Source organism: Microcebus murinus, chromosome 9, assembly GCF_040939455.1.
Source record: "Microcebus murinus isolate Inina chromosome 9, M.murinus_Inina_mat1.0, whole genome shotgun sequence".
NCBI classification, from domain to species: Eukaryota; Metazoa; Chordata; class Mammalia; order Primates; family Cheirogaleidae; genus Microcebus; species Microcebus murinus.
The window spans coordinates 80,124,439-80,146,034 of NC_134112.1; the positions used below are offsets into that span (position 1 = coordinate 80,124,439).

At 37.5% G+C, this 21,596-nt stretch overlaps 1 protein-coding gene across 1 annotated transcript in view; it reads left to right on the plus strand.

The window, feature by feature from the left end:
* SND1 (staphylococcal nuclease and tudor domain containing 1) overlaps nt 1-21,596 on the plus strand; it is a 425,525-nt gene that overhangs the window by 44,559 nt on the left and 359,370 nt on the right. The window contains exons 4-9 of the mRNA XM_012789123.3: nt 639-717; nt 3,337-3,497; nt 4,645-4,736; nt 5,365-5,523; nt 6,827-6,933; nt 9,161-9,251. Coding sequence (XP_012644577.1) covers nt 639-717; nt 3,337-3,497; nt 4,645-4,736; nt 5,365-5,523; nt 6,827-6,933; nt 9,161-9,251 — 689 coding nt within the window. The remainder of the gene's footprint in view (nt 1-638; nt 718-3,336; nt 3,498-4,644; nt 4,737-5,364; nt 5,524-6,826; nt 6,934-9,160; nt 9,252-21,596) is intronic.

Below are 21,596 nucleotides of genomic sequence, written 5' to 3' on the forward strand. Positions count from 1 at the left end.
TTGTAGTGTCTTCTTGGAGCACAGAATAGGAGAGGAATTTGACTTTCTGGTATAAAGTGTGATAAACAATCCTAAATGAATCTCTGATTTTACAGGGTTAAGGGACTAACATTTCCTAATTCTTGCCATGTGCTTGATACTGTGCTTGGTAATTTATATACATTATTATTTAATTCCCATAAGAACCCATCAAGGCATGAGCTCTCCCCACTTTAAAGATGAGTAAATTAAGGTGGTAAGAGAGCATGTCTAAGCAATTAAGGGGCAGAATTTGTGTTCAGTTCTAGGTCTCTAATTCTTTGGTTACTGCTTTATACTCTCCTGAGCTGCCAGCTGCATGTGTCTTGCTTTCTTGTCAGTCTCCTGTGGTTCCTGAGATTGCCTTTGGCCTGGAAGATACACTGGAAAATTAAAAACAAAGTCTTGAGAAGAAGACTGATAGACTTTTGGGTCCTAGAGACTAGACATATTGGTAGAAGAGGTTTTCTGAAAAACCCAATGCTATGTCGCTGCCTTGTCCACTTCTCTGGCAGATTATTCTCCATAAAGAGCTAAGTGTGAAAGTGGTCCCCTTTGAGCTCTGTTTCTGTTGGAGGCAGGTTTGAATCTTGTTTTTAAATTCCTTTTTTCTTCCTTAGATACCAATGGGGAAAACATTGCAGAGTCACTGGTTGCAGAGGGGTTAGCCACCCGAAGAGAAGGCATGAGAGCTAATAAGTAAGTATTGATTACTCTTCTGTCCCTCCAACTTCCTTGAGATGTCAGGGCTGCTTGGTAGTCAACTGTAAATTGGCTTTTCTCCATTTTCATTCTTGCCTTTTGACATAAAATGGTTATCTTCAGATGCTTTCATAGATTCTAGGACATTCTTGTCCAGGTATAGCTTATTCTAAGCCAGGAGGTCATTCAGAATTCATTAATGGTGTTTGACATGTGTAGCTCCTTTAACAACAGGCTTTGAGAATAGGCAATTCTACTCATATTCATAAGGGTCAACAGGTTTTAAATCATAGATATTCAGCTCCAGAGTATTTATCCATCCATTCATCCCCAAATATTTATTGAGCAATCACTGTGTTCCAGGCTGTGTTCTAGGCACTGAGAATATAGCAATGAGAAATGTTAACATTTTACTGGGGAGGCAGACAATAAACAGATAACACAATATTTTATCAAGTGTAAGGAATAAGTGCAGTGAAAATTAAGTGGGTGAATAAGTAGAAGACAAAGCAAAATCACCTGCTTAGAATCTGGGGGAACTGACAAGATGTCAGCTGTTTTGAGATTCAGGGAAAATTTATATACAAAGTCTTTATTTTATTTTTTTTTTGAGACAGCGTCTCACTCTCTTGCCCAGGCTAGAGTGCCGTGGCGTCAGCCTAGCTCACAGCAACCTCAAACTCCTGGGCTCAGGTGATGCTCCTGCCTCAGCCTTCCGAGTAGCTGAGACTACGGGCGTGCACCACCATGCGCGGCTAATTTTTTCTGTATACTTTTAGTTGTCCAGCTAATTTCTTTCTATTTTTAGTAGAGACAGGGTCTTACTCTTGCTCTGGCTTGTTTCGAACTCCTGACTTTGAGTGATCCTCCTTTGAGTGATCCTCCTTTGAGTGATCCTCAGACTCCCAGAGTGCTAGGATTACAGGCGTGAGCCACCACGCCCAGCCGGGAAAATTTATATACAAAGTCTTTTAAGTGTGTGTTGGTTTATGAATGTGTAGATACTTAATTAGTAGGTAAAAATGTATTTGTTTAGCTAATGGCAATGTGAACTTGTTAGAAAGGAGTGTTAGATATGTAAGGTTTATAGCACATATGTCATGATCAAGTTCAGTAGTGTTGGCTCTCAGTAGGATGGATTGCAGCTGGTTTTAATTAACACTTCAGTCTCTGAAAAGTGATATGCTACATTAGTAATTTGGAGTCTATAAACATGCTGTTTTTAAATCATTAAGTCCTATATTATATGACTGTTGTAGCTCTAGAAAAGGCTTTAGAGAAATATTTGCATGAGATGTGCTAATGATGAGAATGAGCAAAGGCAAAAATTCACCTTTTGCATTCTCTCTGCCTTCATAGTCATGTCTTTCACCATATACTTCTGTGGTCCTTTCTGACTGCAAGGAGATATTGCTAGACTTTGTAATTGTGGTGTGTGCATGTGGGAATTTGTTGAATTAAGATATTTGTTTTAGGTGGTGTTTTTGGAAACATGTCCAAGTTGTATCTAAGGACAATTACTGGCTTGATTACCATCACAGTGTTTTTTGGGAATTGAGTTTGTAACCAGAATGAATAATAAAATTCCACAGCATTATTGGTATCTAAACAAGGAAATCTCCCCTTGAGTACCATCATTCTTTTTTCTCCAAAATTATCTTGACCTAAAGTCTGCTTTTCTTAGTTTTGTATTTGCTTTTATCTCTTACACTACATTTCTTTGTTTATTCTGACTGTGAATTTGGATCCTTGAGGATATGGTTGCCTTTCAGGGTAGGGGAGGGAAGAGAGGTACTTCATGAAGACTCCTGGCTTGAAAAATGGTAGGTCATCCCTGCTTAGAAATCCCTACTGGTGAAGGTGGGAGGAAATTTTGCATACAGCCAACCATTGGTGGTTCCAGGTGTGTGAGACTGTGCCATGGCCTTGCAGTTCACTGTTCCCTTTGGCTCAGAGAGAAGACCCATTTCTAGCTTCTTTTTTTTTTTTTTTTTCAACTTGCTTTGGTTGGTCTCCTCTCTAGCACTATTCTTTTATGTAGTTTGGTTTCTTGCCTAATGAAGGAGGAGGCTTTCATTTTCAAACTGCTTTTGCTTAGCTGGCCTTATTGAATGTATAGGTAGTTTTGAGGTAATGTTATCTGTAATAACAGCATTCACTCAGCATTCCCCAGCCTAGTTCTGTAGACTGAGAAAGAGTAAGGTTGGTTCTTAGTCATCTTCCCTGCACTGTGTCCTGCTGAGCTGTGTCTGGATTCTGGTTTCTGAATCTGGGATGGTTAAATGAAGCTGTACCCCCTGGAGCAGCTCCCCTCTGAGCCACTAACTTGTTCTCTTCTAATCACTAATAGTGGCAGTACCGAGATGTGTGTTCTTTAGATCTTCTCATTAAATACTCTTTCAATTTAATCTGTTGTTTGAAGGAACAAGTTTGGAGTCTGGCAATTGCACTCATGGTGATTTTCTGATGATAGGCTTGAGTCTTAAGCCATAGATCTGAAACAAATGCTTTGGTCTGTTCAAGGGGAGAAGATGCTGAAGAAACCGCTTGTCAAAGAGCCTCATATTTCTGTTTGTGAACTCACTAACCCCACTTGTTTATTTTTTCATGTTCCAGTCCTGAGCAGAACCGGCTTTCGGAATGTGAGGAACAAGCAAAGGCAGCTAAGAAAGGGATGTGGAGTGAGGGGAACGGTTCACATACTATCCGGGACCTCAAGTATACCATTGAGAACCCAAGGCACTTTGTGGACTCACACCACCAGAAGCCTGTCAATGGTGAGGCTGAAGGGAAAAGACAGATGTGACTCAGGGTCATTTCTTTCTGTTTGCACTTTTTGCTTCTCGAGGTTTATAAATCTAGTAAGCCTTTCTTTTACTTATTTAGTATCCAAAGGAAATCTTTAAGAGTGAAACAACAACATGGTATTTTGGAAAGGAATTTGAATTTGGTTCACATAGGTTATATCAGATGCATTTTGCAGAGGCTAGTCCTTTGCTGTTTCAAAGTATTAGTAGTAAATTACTGGTATTTTGCACTTTGGAGATGTTTTGTTCACTAAAATAAGGCTACTTAAATACCACCCCTAAAACTTAGAGTTAGAGACATGTATGCCATATATATCTAAACACATATAGTCATCCCTTAGTATCTGTGGGGAGGAGTATCACCCACAGATACCAAAATTGAGGATGCTCAAGTTCCTGATATAAAATGACATAGCATTTGCCTATAATTCACACACATCTTCCTATATACATTAAGTCATCTCTAGATTACTTATAATACTTAATACGGTACCTGTACCTCTCTTTATTTTCTTGGATTCAATGTAATACTTGGTGTGCAGCAGATTCAAGTTTTGCTTTTTAGAAATTTGTGAAATTTTTCCTTTTTTCCAAATATTTTCAATCTGTGATTGGTTGAATCCATGAATGTGGAGCCCACAGGTATGGAGGGCCTACTGTATGTGTGTGTGCGCTTGTGTGTTTGTGTGTGTGTGTGTGTGTGTGTGTGTGTGTGAGTGTGTGTATTTATACACTGTGATTTTCGGCCCTACTTTGAGACCTTGTTAACTACAGACAGTAAAATGAAATTATTATCAATCCTGAATTATTTTTTGCTGGCCACCTGATACTCAATTGAACATCCTAGTTCGCGGATTTCAAAGCTTCAGTGTGAACCACAAGGTCCCAGAAGTTTTGGAAGACAGAGAAGCAGGTCTGATCTATATTCTCCAGGAATCATTTGCTCAAGTGTCTGTTGTGCAAAACCTCATGATCTGCCAGTGCATCCTCCCTTCTCAGAGGGAGGCTCTCTCAGGGTTTTGGGGAGAGTATCTGTGTTAAATGCAGTTTGATTGGACATTGTTTATCCTTGGCACAACTTTTGTTAATGATTTAAGATGTTTATTTTGTCATGCAGCCATCATCGAGCATGTGCGGGACGGCAGTGTGGTCAGGGCCCTGCTCCTCCCAGATTACTACCTGGTCACGGTCATGCTGTCAGGGATCAAGGTCAGACCATACACTGGGCTATGTGGTGGGTATAGGGTTTATGGAAGTTTTCAGTGATAGGTAGATTCTTTTACTTGGGGATTTCAGATATACTGTTTCTTCCTAGTATGGACCATTAACATTGACCAGAATACTTTATACTTACTTTGGTTTAAACCAACAGTGGGAGATTTCTAATTGTATCAAATAGAATTTTTTTTTAAGTACTCTGGGTCTGTTTGGAATGGGCTGTGCTTAGAGATTGTTGAGTATATAAGCCTAGAAAAGGAGAGATGAGGGAGACTCTGAAGTTTTCTGAATATGGCATATATTAATATAAAATATTCATTTTGATTTTTAAAAATGTGAAGTATTAAAAGCTAAGCACTGGCAAATCTTTTCTTGGTAAGGGGCCATTCTCAACTTTAATTTAAAATTATTTTCTTCATGGTAATGTGAGTTTTATTTGCCTTTATCAAGAAATCTGAAATATTTCCAGTGCCTTTTTTATCAGTATGTTTTTAAAAGGATAGGAAGACCTGATTTGAAACCTTCCTGAGCTTAGCTATTTGGAAAGCTCACTGTGGGGTGAGAGTGCCTAGCACTTACATTTAGGCTGCATTACTCACCTGTCTTACTTTTGCTTTAGTGCCCAACTTTTCGACGGGAAGCAGATGGCAGTGAAACACCAGAGCCTTTTGCTGCAGAAGCCAAATTTTTCACTGAGTCGAGACTGCTTCAGAGAGATGTTCAGATCATTCTGGAAAGCTGCCACAACCAGAACATCCTGGGTACCATCCTTCATCCAGTGAGTGTGCCTGTATAGACTGGGTTGTAATAGGTTAGGGTGCTTTTGGGGTTTAAAGAGCTGGAGATTGCTCCGCCCCTCCCCTCCCCTCCCCTCCCCTCCCCTCCCCTCCCCTCCCCTCCCCTCCCCCATCAATTTAAATATTTTGGCAGGATTATCATCTACTGATTTTTGAGACATTTTCTAGGGAGATATCATTTGTCTTAAAGAATTGGACAAATCTGTATAATTTCTCACCTTTAGAAAATTAATATCCAATCTTACTGGGTTTATAAGGGAAAGAAGAACTTTATCACTTATTTTTCCAAGTGTTTGGTCCTAGAGCTTGCCGATAGGAAAGGCTAGAGGTTGCCACATCCATTAGAAGTAGAACTGAAATTTGTAAATTAAGATTGGTGAGGTTTGTATGTAGGTCATGAAGTCAGCTTTCTGGAGTATTGGTAAACCAATGAGGAGGAAACTGTTGTGTGGAAAAATTATTTTGTGTATTCCAGGCTTTATCCAGATATCTCCTTACTCTGCTTTTAGCGGGAAATAGGTTCTTTATGTTCCTGTAGTTCTACTGGGAGTTTTACCCTATCATATACTTAGGCAGATGGATTATTCTTAGACCTGATATGACCTTGTTTTGTAACACCCTAGTTTGAATGGATTTCCATTATTGTAACCTATGTCCACTACAGTTAAACTACTGTTACTTATTCTTTGGCCGGATAATTCTTTCATGGTGGCAATTGTGGGAGGTTGGGAGGCTTGGTTTGGAGTGTGCCAAGGTCACGTCTGTTTCTTCTGGAGTACTGAATGTCTGGCTGTGCCCTGCCAGATGGCTCTGTGTCACTGTGGAATGTGAATTCTAATTCACTGGGCAAAATGTAGCTGCTTTTATTCCCTATTCAGCCTGTTCTTCAGCTCTCCCCTTATGAAAAAGGGAGGAAATGCTGATCTTAGGGGAGGGGAAGAATAAGGTATAATCTCGACTAAAGATTAACATTCTCCTCTGCCCAGGAGAAGAGCTATTGAAATGCCAATTCCATTCAATGCCACTAGCATTTATCCTACTCCTATTAAGTAGAATTACCATGCTGGGTGTTGTGGGGACAAGAAGCTTAGGCTGTTCAGAGGAGTCTCAGAGTGGTGTTTCCCATCTTAAGGATGGTTTCCTAATGAGAGAAACAACTTTAAAAACAAAAACAAACGGCAGAATAGATTGGGGCTATGCTAATTTTGTCAGAATTCAAGAGAATGGATTCTCTTGTGACAGATTCTAATCTGTGCTTGCCTTCTCATGTGCCTTGCTTTTTAGAATGGCAACATCACAGAGCTCCTCCTGAAGGAAGGTTTTGCGCGCTGTGTGGATTGGTCGATTGCAGTTTACACTCGGGGTGCAGAAAAGCTGAGGGCGGCTGAGAGGTAAGGTCAGGGGGTCCTTCTGGCTAACATCTTGCTAAGGATCTTTAGAGAAAGAAATCTAGTGATCTCTCACCCTTGTATGTTATGTCCATTTTATTTCAATAAAGAAATAGGGGGATCCCTCATAGAGGAGTGAATTAAATATTAGTTTTTAGGTTCAGTCTAATTCAGTGCTGGATAGTAAGGGCTTAGATTTTTCACTCAGACATTATTCTTCACTTGAATTGCTTTTTTAATGTTTTCAGGTCATTTTTTCTCAATCCCTTTTAAGTTCTGGGTTTAAGCATTTGGAATGAAATAAACTTGAAGCTCATTTGACGAAGATGAAACAGGCTGGAGCAGGGGTATGATGGAAAGATAGAGCCTGTGGGTCGTAAAACAGGACCATTTGATATTATGAGGCTTAATGCCTAGTTTATTTAAAAGTATTTTTAATTATAAGTGCTAATATAACTCCAACGTGCTATTGTGTTTTTAGTTTGGTGCCTTATGGTTAAAGCAAATGTAAAACTAAATAATTTCCAGAAAACCAAGGGTGGAAATTCTAAAGATTGGTGGCCATTTCAAGTGTCAAGGTCAAGTATTTCTAGATGTAGGTGAACTTCTTCCATTTGATGGGGTAGATGGAAGAAAATAAAGCAGATAGCAAGAGTAGGTGAATGGAAATGATGTTCAGGAAAGTCTGAATCAATCACCACCTCCCAGAGTTCATTTAAACAGAAGACAACAAACAGTTGATGACGGTGGTCCACTGTCAAGGCTTATTGTATGGCTTGTTTCAGAATCTTAAAATTATATTGGTCTTGATAACCACATTTTTGCCATTGAGATATACAGCTAAGAGATATGCAATAGTGTGAATTGAATAACTATATTCATTCCTTTTCTTAGGTCTTTTACGTCCTTCTGTACCTGTAACCAGAAATATTTGCAAATTTTTATAAAATTAGATTTTAATCTGGGCCATTTGATATGGCACATTGAACAAATGTACATCATTTGATGAAAAAAACAGTGATTACTTAAATTTTGTTTTAGTTTTATGTTGTTCCACAGTTAAATTAGAAAGATATAATACCCTTATCAAGTACAGTGTTCCAAATACTTCTCATAATTCTGTGATGCTCAATTTCTCTTTTGTGGTTCAGAAAACCTTGTTAAGTAGTCTAAATTATTATTTTGGTTGATAACTTTTTTTGCATTAAGTTCCTCCCTTTCTTTTATAAAGTGAATACAGCGAATGTAATATCTGCATGTTTTATAACATCTTTAGAAGATTTTATAGATTTTTTTCAGTGTTCATCATTAAAAAATAGGCTTTTGACTAGGGAATGCAAATCATATTTCTATAATATGTGATTACTTGTCTGCTGTTTTGCATGCTGTATTTGAGCTATTTGTGTTGTAGATAAAATTGCATCCTCTATCGAATTAATGTGTTTTTTAACTACTACATCCTGCTTTGTGTTTTTCTCATTTTAGTGCTTCTCTAAAAAACAGATTGCAATTCACTTTTCAAAAATAATAGTTCCTTTTCACTGAGCATGTATACACTTATTTATAAGTAGTTTAAAACAGCTGTTCATTGCTTTTTTAAATAATTTTTGCATAGATTCCATTCCCCATTCTTAGTCTGACTCAGAAAATATCTGCTGGACGTAATACTTAAAAATAAATTTCTGGCTAACTGGTTTTTAAACTCTAGTCAGTGAACTTCTATAGGGGTTTTGTCCATTTTTCAACTATTCTTGAGATAGATGCACTATGGTGACAGTTTGCTCTGCATAGATTTGGTTGCTGATAACCTTTTTATGATTCAAATAGAAATTGAACATGCTCATGCCTCATAAAAGTTTGTTTAGATGTGTGTATTTTTTCCATCTAAGAGAGAAGTTGCTCTGTATTTTTAACTGAAATTTTGTAGTGGTCACTAAGAAGATGCTGGATAAACCAGAGTTAATTGTCAAGGTGGACTTCTACCATCCAGGCTCAAAAAATTGCATGCCTGGACCCTAGTCTGCCAGCCATGGGCTTATAGTATATATGCATCTTGGATGTTTTCATTTGCTGTCACTCTTTGTTCTGCTTTGACTGGTGGTCTTTCTCCTGGATGTGTCTATAGGGTAGGGAAGGATTCTGCACTAATTATGTGCTCTCATGGTGGTGGTGGATTTCATTTGCCGACTTAGTCTGTCTGAATGATCTTGCATCCTTGCTTTCTTGCTAGGTTTGCCAAGGAGCGCAGGCTGAGAATATGGAGAGACTATGTGGCTCCCACTGCTAATTTGGACCAAAAGGACAAGCAGTTTGTTGCCAAGGTGAGTCATTCTCAGCATCTTGATATGCATAGTGGACATCGCCAGGCAAGGGATAATAGAAGGATTTGAACAATTAGGAATGCTGCAGCTCTTGAATATATCAAGGCAAGCCAATGGGTGTGTGTGTGTGTGTGTGTGTGTGTGCATGTGTATGTTTGTTTATTGTAGGGGGCTTAGAAAGCATAAGAACTTTTAAATTTCTCATTGTAAATTATCATAACTTCAAGCTAGCTTGAAATATCTTTCATATTTTAGGGGCTCTTTTTCTATCTGCTTAGCAAATGACATTCTCTAAGATTTTCTATGCCCAAGTACAGACAATCCATTCTGACTTAAGATGATTTGACTTAATGATTTTTTGGCTTTACAATGGGGTAAAAGCAATACATTTTCAGTAGAAACCATGCATCAAGTACCCATGCAACCATTCTATTTTTCACTTTTGGTACAGTATTCAATAAATTACATGAGATATTCAGTACTTTGTTATAGAATAGGGTTTGTGTTAGATTATTTTGGTAACCATAGGCTTATGTATGTTCTGAGCATGTTTAAGGTAGGCTAGGCTAAGCTATGATGTTCAGTTGGTTGTATTAAATGCATTTTCGACTTAAAATATTTTCAATTTATGATGGGCTTATTAGGAGGTAATTCCATTGTAAATTGAGGAGCATCTGTAGGCCTCAAGTTTCTCTTCTTTCTGTTTAGGAGGTCTTGTGATTTTGTTTTTTTTTCTGAGAGTTTGCTGTTGATATATCTTGGGATGGTTTGCTTTGAAGGAACTAGAGCTATGAAATAGATTCCTTGGTTATATCAGTGTTATAAAAATGTTCTTTCTTAATTGCAGGTTTTGGTAACTTGAATGGTCATCTTCTTTATGGGCCAAAAGTAGTTAGGTGTTCATATTCTTGAACTGTGAGATGGCTGTCTTATCTGCTAACCATGAGTTTAGGATGGAAAGCCACTAGGTGGCACTGTCAGCCTGAAAAATACTGAAGCTGTTTGTCTTAGAATTGTAAAATTTTAGCAAAGTCTCTGAGAAACTGGCTGAATTTCTTCACTTTCTTTTTTATGATGTTTTAGGTCTTAGAGTGGGCAAGTGGCCTCTTTCCTTCTTTTAGTAGGTGGTATCCAAGCAGCTGTGAGGTTAGCCATAATCACCCCTTTTAGTGGACATGAGTGGAAGTTGTCCCTGGTGTGATATCATCGCATCTTCCAGGTTTTGAAGCAGACCAGAACAGACCTCTCCTTCCTTTCTGTGTGAGGAGTATGCTAATGTGGAAACTTGCACTTGGGTTGCTCTACCTACTCGGAACTCACTTAGCTGTGCTTATGTTTCCTCTAATATGTTCTTTGTTGTAAGAATTTAGCTAGACAATGAAAGGATAATTATTCACTCAACAAGGGAGGTGGGCCTTCTATTTTTCACCATCTTGGTTTTGAGGGTCTGTAATTTTAGTGATGTAGAGGAGGCTTGTGAGGGTTCTCTACCCTGCTCCTACCCGCTTCTCCTCAGTTGAAACTGAGTTTGTAGAAAAACCTAGAGTATTTTGGAGAATTCTGGGCCTTTGCTGGTTGGGGAACTAAGGCATTGCAGAATCACGAAATTCAAAGGATTTAGATAATTGTGCTGATAGCTTTACATATATCTTAAATATGACTTTATTGACAACTAGGAAAGGGAGAACTGCCTATAGGAGCATTTTCTCTGTTTTTTAAAATTTAGAGTCCTAGAATCTTTTTTTTTAAACAACAAGGTGAGGCTTTTATCATTACAATGAAGTTTTATTCATTATAATGCCAAAGTAGAGGAGATTGCCCTTATAAATCATCTGATTGGGAATTATGAGGAATAACCAATCTTTTGTAGAACCTGAAACATAAATTTAGGTTATTTGGATATAGGCCTACATAGAAAGTAGAGAGAAAAATGTATTCATACGTAGATAAAGGGTTTTAAAACTTTTTGAGTTTTAAAAAGCCTTCAGCATTATTTTTGCTTTTAAAACAGGAAAAATAAGCATAAAGAAGGTAAGCAAAAACCCTCATACTATGTGAAACACTATGACATAGCTTTTTTTTTAAAGAAAAATAAAGTTGATCATACTGTTTTATCTCAAGGTTGGCAAACCATGGCCCATGGACCAAATCTGGCTTGGCACTTGTTTTTGTGTGACCTGTGGATTTGACATTAAAATGTAGGTTTTGTATTGATTAAAAATATTTTGTGGCATGTAAAAATTATGGGAAATTAAATTTCATTGTTGTGAATAAATTGAAATGTAGCCATGTGTGTTAATTAACATGTTTGTCTATTGCCATTTTCACGCTATGATGGCAGAGTAGAGTAGTTGTGACAGAGAATGGATAGCCTGCAAAGCCTGAAATATTTGCTGTCTGGCCCTTTTCCCAAAAGTTTGATTATCCCTGTTCTATACTACTCATACTTAAAGTGTATTGATATGACATGAGGCGCTTGGGCCAGGTTGTAAATGAAGGCATTGCTTCCTTCATCAAGGGAAGCTTACCACAAAAACACGCAACGAAACCTGTCAGCAATGTTCTTAGTGATGTAGTTGATTAATGTCTAGTACAAGTTCCTTATCTTATTGCAGTCTGGCACCCACTTTTGTGTATAATTTTTAAGTTTGTACATTTTTATTTTTAATACAGAAACATTTAAAAATTTCTATAGGCTTATTAAAATATATAATAGTTCAATTTCCCTCTCCCTTGAGGCAGCCACTTTAAGTTCTTGGCTAATTCATATCTCGGAGTAAAATGTTTATATGGCTATTAATTTTTCAGTTTGGGGCATAACTCCTTTCCTTCTTACGATGAAAGAGGAAGATTTAGTTTTTTCTTTGAAACATGCATACTTACAAGGGCACACATGCTCTTTCTCAATCTTTCCAATATGATTATGTCATAATTTTGGTTAATATTCAGTGTTTACTTTGTAAATGTTAGGACTATGCTATGCAGCATTCTATGACTACAGTCATTTCTAATTCCTCTCCAATTTTTTGTTTTCCTTGAAGTTAATAATTTTTTAAATTTATATTTTTAAAATATACTTATTATTAATTCAACTTTTAAACTCTCTGCCTGTCTAAGTCTCCTCTCAAGAGGAGACTCTTTCAGTCTTTTAATCTGATCTTCAATAATACTTTTTTGGAGCCTGTGACCCACACCAATCCGACTAGTTCCTCTTTTTGCCAGTTCTAGAGCTGTCATCTTTGGATTTCTTCACCATTATCCTGAGGGAGTTTCTTTGCTCGACTTTTAGATTGGAACTAGGCTTACTGGATAGTGTGGCTGCTTCTTTATGATTTACTACTTCATTTTGGGGACATGCATTCTCTTAATTTCAGGGCAAAAATAGTACTTGAGAGGTAAATTTTCTGAGACATTTCATGTTCATTCTCTGTTTACCCTTGATAGTTTATCTGGATATAGAATTTGATTTTGGAAGTTATTTTCCATCTGGATGGTTTTTGTGGTTTTTTAAGGAGTCTGAAACCATTCTGATAGCTCATTCTTAAATAATTTCTTCATTCTTTCTGGAAGGTTTTAGCAAATAATTCTTGATCCTGGTGTTATGACATTTCAGAATGATATGCTTTGCTTATCTATATGTGAGCATATTATGCCTCAATATTTAGTTTTTAGTTTTGGGAATTTTTTCCCCCAACTATTTTGTTGGTTTTCATCTAGTTTCTCTGTTTTCATCTTTCTAGAACTCCTATAATTTGGATGTTGGCCTTTATGGCTGGTCTTCCAATGTTTTTCTCCTGTTCTGTGTCCCATCTTTTGTTCTTTTTGGAGTTCTTTATCTTTCAGCACTTTTATTGATGTGATACTGTTTTAACTTCCAAAGTGCTCTTTTTTTCATTCTCTGGATATTTCTCTTTTATTATTACTGTCTTGAAAATTAACATTAAATACTTATTTCAGAGATGAATATCATCTCTTAGCTCTCTGAAGAATTAATTTTTTTTATAAGTTTTCTTTTATTTGAATACTCTCTATATTCTTGGAGGCCCCCCTCCCTGGCCCACTTCTCCCCCTTCTCCCCCTTTGATTATTTTGTTCCTTATTTTTTATATTAGAGGCTTTCCTCAGATATTTGCTAATCCTTGGTTGTCTCTCTTATTTAAGAATGAGCTATTAAAACACCTAGAAGCAATGAACCTGTATGTGGGATTTAGGGTATACATCATAAAATCTAGCTGCTGCTTACAGAGATTCGAAACCAATCTTAGTTTTTGGACACATTTTCATTGCCAGTTGAGATGCTTGATTTAACAGTTTCTCAAGTCTTTTAGCAAGTTGGGGAAGATGAGGGGGGATTTTGCAGTATATAAATCAGTTTGACTATTGTGTTTTATCACCACTAGCTCAGGATTTTGCCTTTGTGACTCTCTGGCGTCAGGTACTATCATCCATCTGCTTTCTAGCTTCTGAAGTTTTGTTGCAGTATTCTTCTCTTTCATTATTTTTGTCCTTTTGGGCTTATATAGACAGGTGGATGGAAAGGTTAGATAATTCCTTTATTTTTATCTAGAAGTTTTTAGAGAAGGGAATGTTTGAGCTTACTTCTTTAATTGATGCATAACATGCCATCATAAGGCTCAACCATAATTTAGTCAATCAGTCCCTAATCGGTTGATATTCACATAGTTGATAATTTTTCCATTATTTAGAAAATGGAATGAATCTCCAAGTAAATGGCAGTTATTTCCTTAGGAATGACTTGGATCATGATCATAGCTCTTCAGAAATGTTAACTAATATATATCCCTAAGTGTGTTCATTTTCTAATATGTTGTAGTACACAGGTTAGCCTGCTTTTTCTTAAAGGAGCACATAATAAATATTTTAGGCTCTGGACCATGTAGTCTGTGTTGTAACCACTGAACTCTGCCATGGCAGCATGGAAACAGACACACAAGTATGTAAGTGAATGAATGTGGCAGTATTCCAGCACAACTATGTAACAGTATGAAATGAGCTAGGTGGCTTGGGCCAGTTTGCCAATCTCTGTTGTAGAACAGCATATATGAGCATTATATTTAAAAAGAAAAAATCATGTGCATTACTTTTTATAACCTAGAACCCAACTGCACTTCTGTAGTCATCTTACCTGATTAAAATGTCTGTTAATGCAAAGCAACTTTTTCAGGGAAACCTAAAAAAAGTCCTAAGGTACCCAGGACCCTCACACACATGGTCTGAAAGTTCTACATGTCCTTGCTGAGTGATTCTGCTCTAAGGATCATGTAATTGTAAGGCCTTAACAAATAGCAGTCACCATGTTTTTTTAGGAGTCAGTCGTACAATTGATACCTAAAATAGTCTGAAAAGCCTGCAAAGTGTAACCTTTGACCTCTTTAACTGGTTCCTCTGGGGCCCTATCATTGATTTCTCTAAATGATGCAAAGCTATAGATCAGTGTTTGCCAAGAGGCTCACTCCCAAGAAATTTGAAACTCAACAGAGTATTCTCTTGATATTAAGTGGCCTACACTGAAAGACTGGTTTCCATTGTATGCTTAAGCAGTTTTATTTCTTAGGAAGTGAAATGCAAGGGAGGGCTCTCCTTGTCTCTCCAGGTTAGCAGAGAAGCATGTTCACTTCACAGCGATTAGCAGAGCCTGCCTGAGACTTTTGTGCCTGTCGTGGCCTGCCAGTTCCCTCCCTTCCTTCCCTGTGGCGTTTTAGCTGATCTGTGCTGTTTGTAGCCATATGGTCCCCTGAGCACGTGGCTTAGCTTCCCTGTTCCTGCTGCTGGATCCATAGGCATTGCAGATTTCACAGACCTGAATAACATTGTTGGGGCAGGGAGGAGGGCTGGGTTGGAAGCATGTCCTTAAGAAGTGTCTTCTTACTGTCCTGCCTAGTTAGAGCCTCTTGCTTAGTTCTCTGTAACTATGAGATAGCTTAAACAGACCCCTGAATTAGGTGCTTTGAGAATATATGAAAGAACTAGTAGTAGTTCCTGCCTTCAAGGACTTTACCCTCTAGGGCTTTGGTCTGCGAGTCCTAAGTGGTTAACTGACATGTCCAGTTTTAGAGATCAGGTTATAAGCTATCATGGATGCAGTAGTTTTTAGTATGTATTTGGTTTTGCCCTGATCATTTTTTGCTATGTTTTCAGTCACAGCTCTGGATGGAGTTAATTATCATATCTCTGAGATATTTTACCCCTATTTTTTTACTGTGATAAAATTCATACAACATAAAATTTACTATTTTAACCTTTTCTAGGTATACAGTGCAGTAGTATTAAGTATACTCGTGTTGTTGTGGAACTATTACCACCATCCATCTCCAGAACTCTTCATCTTACAAAACTGAAACTCTATAACCATTAAACAGTAATTCTTCATTCCCCATCCCCCTCAGCTCTGGTAACCACCATTTTGCTTTTTGCCTCTATGATTTTGACTACTTTAAGTAATTGATGTAGGTAGAATCATACAATGTTTGTCTTTTTGTGACCATCTTATTTCACTTAGCATAATGTCCTCCAGATTTATCCATATTGTAGGATGTGTAGAATTTTCTTCCTTTGTAAGGCTGAATAATGTTCCATTGTATGTCTATACATTTTATTTATCTATTCATCCATTGATGGAACTAATGCTACCATGAACATGGGTATACGGATATCTTTGAGACTCTATTTTGAGTTTGTACCCTGAAGTAGAATTACTGGATCATATGGTAATTATATTTTTAAGTTTTTGAGGAACTGCTATACTATATACCATTTTATATCCCTACCAACAGTGTACAAGGGTTATAATTTCTATACATTCTTGCCAACATTTGTTATTTTCTGGGGTTTTTTATGTGTGTGCTTCTTTTTGATAGTTGTCATCCTAATGGGTGTGAAGTGATATCTCATTATAGTTTTGATTTGCATTTCCCTAATGATTAGTGATATTGAACATCTTTTCATGTGCTTATTGACTATTTGTATTATCTTCTTTGGAGAAATGCCTGTTCAGATCCTTGCCCATTTTTGAATCAGGTTGTTTGTTTTTTTTGCTGTGGTGGTAGTTTTTATTGAGTTTTAGGAGTTCTCTATATATTTTGGATGGTAATCCCTTATTAGATATATAATTTGAAAATATTTTCTCCCTTTCTGTGGGTTGCCTTTTACTCTGTGATAGTGCTTTTGATATATACATTTTTAAAATGTTTATAAAATCTAATTTATCTATTTTTTTCTTTTCTTACCTGTTCCTTTGGTGTCATGTTTGAGAAATGGTTGCCAAATCCAGTGTTGCAAATATTTTGCCTGTGTATTCTTCTAAAAGTTTTATGGTTTTAGTTCTTATATTTAAGTCATAAATCCATTTTGAGTTCATTGTTGTTTATGGTGTTAGGTAAGGGTCCAACTTCATTCTTTTCCATGTGGATGTCCAGTTTTTCGGCACCATTTGTTGAAGACTGTTATTTCCCCATTGAATGGTCTTGGCCCCCTTGTTGAGTATCATTTGACCATATATGCAAGAGTTTATTTCTGGACTCTATTCTATTTCATTGGCTTGTGTATCTAACTTTATGCTAGTACCATATGGTGTTGATTACAGTAGCTTTGTAATAAGTTTTTAAATCAAGAAGTGAGTCCTCAGCTTTATCCTTTTTCCAGATTGTTATAGCTAATGAGGTCCCTTAAGATTCCATATAAACTTTAGGATGGGTGGTTCTATTTCTTTAAAAATTGTCATTGGGATTTTGATAGGGATTGCATTAAATCTGTAAATCATTTTAGGTAGTATTGACATCTTGACAATATTAAGTCTTCCAATCCATTATCACAGGATGTGTTTCCATTATTTATGTTGTCTTTAATTTTTGTCAGCAGTAATTTCCTGGTTTTATTTGACAAGTTTTTCACTTTATTGATTAAGTTAATTTCTAAGTATTTTGTTCTTTTTGATGCTATTAGAAAGGAAGTTTCCTTAATTTTCTTTTTTGGCTTGTTCATTGTAGTTTATAGAAATGCAACTAATTTTATGTGTTGACTTTGTATTGCTACTTTGTGAATATATTTATTCAGTTTTTGGGGAATCCTTAGGATTTTCTATATACATATCATCTGAGAATAGTGATAATTTTATTTCTTCCTTTCCAATTTGGATGCCTTTTATTTTTTTTCTTGCCTACTTGCTTTGGCTAGGACTTTGAGTTCTATGTTATATGGAAGTGGCTCTCTGACATGGTTTTTAAGCAAAAATACTTCTTAATATTTTTTGCATTTTTAGGATTTTTCCAGTGTACTCCCATGTGGTAATGTGGAGAGAACTAAAAATACAGGCGACTTCTTTGACTTGTCATATGGCTTTTAGGTGAAAAGAAATTTCTAGGGGTGGGTGGCCTGACTAGTAAGGTGGCCTTTGCTGCACCCACCAAAAAGAGGTCAAGATTTGATTTACAACTTTGTTCATAAACCAATTTGCTGTTAAGAAAAAGAAAATGATTAAATTAGAAAAGATGGAAAAAAAAGTTTGCTGAGTGCCAAGCACAGTGGCTCATGCCTGTAATCTCAGCACTTTGGGATGCCAGGGCCAGAGGATCACTTGAGACGAGGAATTGGAGACCACCCTGGGCAACATAGTGAGACCCTGTGTCTACAAAAAATTAGCCGGACATGGTGGCACATACCTGTAGTCCCAGATACTTGGGGGACTGAGGTGAGAGGATTGGTTGAGCCCAGGTGTTTGAGGTTGCAGTGAGCGAGATCACACCTCCACTGTACTCCATCCTTGGTGACAAAGCAAGATTCCATTTCCAAAAAAAATTTTTTTTATGTTTTTTAAAATTATTATTATAGACTTTATTTTTTAGGGAACTTTTTAGATTCACAGAAAAATTAAGGAGACAGTACAGAGTACCCACATTACCCATCCAGCCCCACCTCAGGTTCTCCTATTATTGATATTTTGCATGAGTACAGTACATTTGTTATAATTAATATACTAATATTGATATGATTATTAACTAAAGTCCATACTTTATTCAGGTTTCCTTAGTTTTCCCTAATATCCCTTTTCTGTTACATGTTTCCAGATTGCATTTAATTGTCATATCTCCTTAGGCTCCTTTGGATATGACAGTTTCTCAGACTTTTGCTTATTTTTGATGACTTTGACAGTTTTGAGAAATACTGGTCAGGTATTTTTAGGATGACCCTCTGTTGAAATTTGTCTGATGCCTGATTCCCTTTCAAGTGCATATTATAGTATCTGGTGTGACTGTGCTTAGGTGCCTAGAGGTGCTTGCATCAGGATATTGTTATGGTTTTTTGTTGAGGACAAGGGTGGCAGCTGTACTTTCCGGGAGAGAATGGGGAAAATAGACATAGCACACAACCTTAGAGAGCAGGAAAAGCAGCCAGGTGTGCCATGATTTCAGAGAGGAGAAAGGGCAATTGTGTCTCATTCCCAGTGACCTCATCAAAGGACGCTCCCTAGTGGTGCCTGTAGAAGCCCTTTTGGGTTGAGGATCCTTTTGTTTCTATCTGGTACTAAAAATTTTGGCAGCATTGGGCCTGTTGGCGGTTGTGCCTAGAGAGCTATTCTGAGGGTCTCTGTAGCTCAGGAGGCTGTTGTATGGCTCTTTTTGTTTATTTTATGTGTGCTGCAGGGTTTTAAGAAACCAAACAGCAGCAGCTCTCCCACCCAGTGAGCACTGTGGACGAGCTTGGAGATAGGGATGAATGTCCCTTGCCACTCACAGAACCCTGTAGTTTTCTTAACTTGTGGCAGTCCTTAGCCCACACCTTGTCATCATTAAATCAATTTTTGTTTTACAGTTGGGCTTCAAGAGATGGGGAGGGAATTGGACTGAGTCCATGTATCTTGAGTCTAGCTAGTGACTTTTCCGTGAGGACTTTCAGCTCCTGTACCTCAGGTTATCTCTTGGTATGTGTGGTATGGTAAGTGCGCGTAGGCTTGGCTTGATTAGGGATTCGTAGCTCATGGAAGGTGAGCAATGTGGGCATACTTCAGCTATCTTGATGAAAAGCATCATAAGAAATGTCACTGTTAAAATGCAGTCTGTAACAGTGATGAACAGGCTTCGGATAATAATCCACTCTGCATTTTACTTATTGCACAGTACGTGACTATAACCAGTATTTTATTGCATATTCCATGTCTCTGTTCAGGAGCTGCTTGTTCTCTGGACAGTAATGACACAATTTACAGAGGAATAAAGAACTATAAACCCCACTTACACACAGACATGCACACATGCCCTCACCTCCCCCACTTCACCAGAAAGCTAAACCTCGCTTAGCTGGCAGCGGCAGAGTGCGCAGTTCCTGAAGAGGAGGTTTCTAATCAGGGAGAGCTGCTGAGCAGAGAGAGTCTGCTGCTGGGGCCTAAAATTTACAGCTCCACGAATCATTCGCTGCCTCTGCTGCTAACGTATTATAAGGGGTGATGAATACCAGTAACTTGTCATAGGGTCTGCTTAGAGCTTCGTGTTTTGTAATCAGGGGGTGAAGGTGTGAGCACTGTGATACTTTCGTTGGTTTTATTCCTCTCTGAGCATGACTAGGGAGCAGAGAGTGTCTACATATTTCTCATGTCTTGATTGTAGGAGTTTCCTTATATTTTTGGGCAAGTGACAATTTAATAAGAGTTAGTTTTGGTTTGAGAGAAGGTATAGATCTTGCCCAGCATTAAGATTTTGGAAATATTGTGAGGTGTGTGCATTTGAGATGCCTGCCAATTACCCTGTTATCCTTTGGGTATCCTTTTGAAGGAGGAGCTGTATTGATTTGCTCTACTAGCTATTTTGTTGGTATGGCTTTCTTTTGTTTGAAGTTAGAGTAGCAGAATAGCCCATATCGTGGAAACCTCTCCACCACCACCCACCCCCACCAATGTTCTAGTATTCATTTTATTATACTTTCCCCTTTACCCAAATACAGAATTTTGAAAGGATAGGGATATCATTAGCTGGGGGCTATTTTGGTCAATTGTCTATTCCACTACTGGGATTCTATTACTATGTGCATTTTTACCTGGCATTATGTGTCTAGATAGTAATGGGACTAAGATGTACTATTTTCTTCCTTTTAGTGACTGAATATGTCACTAAAATAGGTTTTTGGTTATACCTTCCAGGTACTTTTTAAGTTTCAAATTCATGACATGTTTTTGTGATTGGGCTGGTATTACTTTTGATTTGGAGGACACTGTGCCCTTTGGTGCCACCTATACCTAGGTAACCAGCACTGATCAGCGTTCTGGTGTGATTAATTATGCCTTTTGTTACTCTTGATCTTTAGGTTTTTCTGGCCAGATGAATTTTGGGTTCTGACTCTGGATTTTAATTCTGGTTTAGTAGAGTCTGACAGATTCTCAGATCTGTCAAAAGATTGTAGGAAACTGGTTATGGTTGTTTGAGACTGTCTTTTTGCTGCTTTCTGCATTACAAGTTAATCATATATAGTAGAAAATTAAAAAAAAAATCCCCTCTCCTAATCTACTCATTTCTCTCTCAGCCCTTTAATTACTTTTCTGACCAGTGGGCTGTTCTTCTCTACACTGCTTCCCTTATTTACAGTGGAAAACCCAGGAATAGCTTCCCCTTCACCAGCTGTAGTCAACCTTTCGTGGACTTGCTTGATTCCAACTGTTGCCTTTCATTTTTCATTCATTCTGTTTGATGGCACTTAGCTCAAGCTGTTTCCTGTTATGTATAATTTCTCACTTGTTTTTGTTTTTTTTGTCTTTCTTCAGATTGTCCCTTAAAGCATTCTTTACTCTTTTTGATATGTAGTTGGCTGGTTCTTTGAAAAAGGTAAAGAATTTATAACATATCCAATTAACAGTGGCAAAAAGAAAATAAAATAGAAAAAAGATATTGAAAGAACATTTTTAAATATTAAGTTAGAAAATTATTTTTAAAAAATAAAAAAGATAAAGAATTGCTGTTTTTGGAGGGTGGTGCAAGAAAATAGGTATATTCTGTGCTAAAAGATTTGGGGCCTTTCAAGAAATAGTGAGGCTTCCTTTAAGATACTTATCGATGTGACATCTATGATGGCAAAGAATAGTCTAGCTCCTTTTGTTTCATGCATAAAATAGGAGGGAAATTTTGCCAGTCTACCCTCACTGTGTGGCAACTGACCCTGTAAGTTTGTTCTGCTTGGTCGCTCCTAGAGGGTCCTGTTTGAAGCCTAGAAGAGTTTGATTATGATCGTGCAGATGAAGTGGATGGTGACAGTGTTTTGTAGTCAGCAGGCACCTGTAGCAAAGTGTTGCTTGCAAAAAAACCCAAACAGCCTTGAAACAACAGACTCTGAATGTAATTGGGC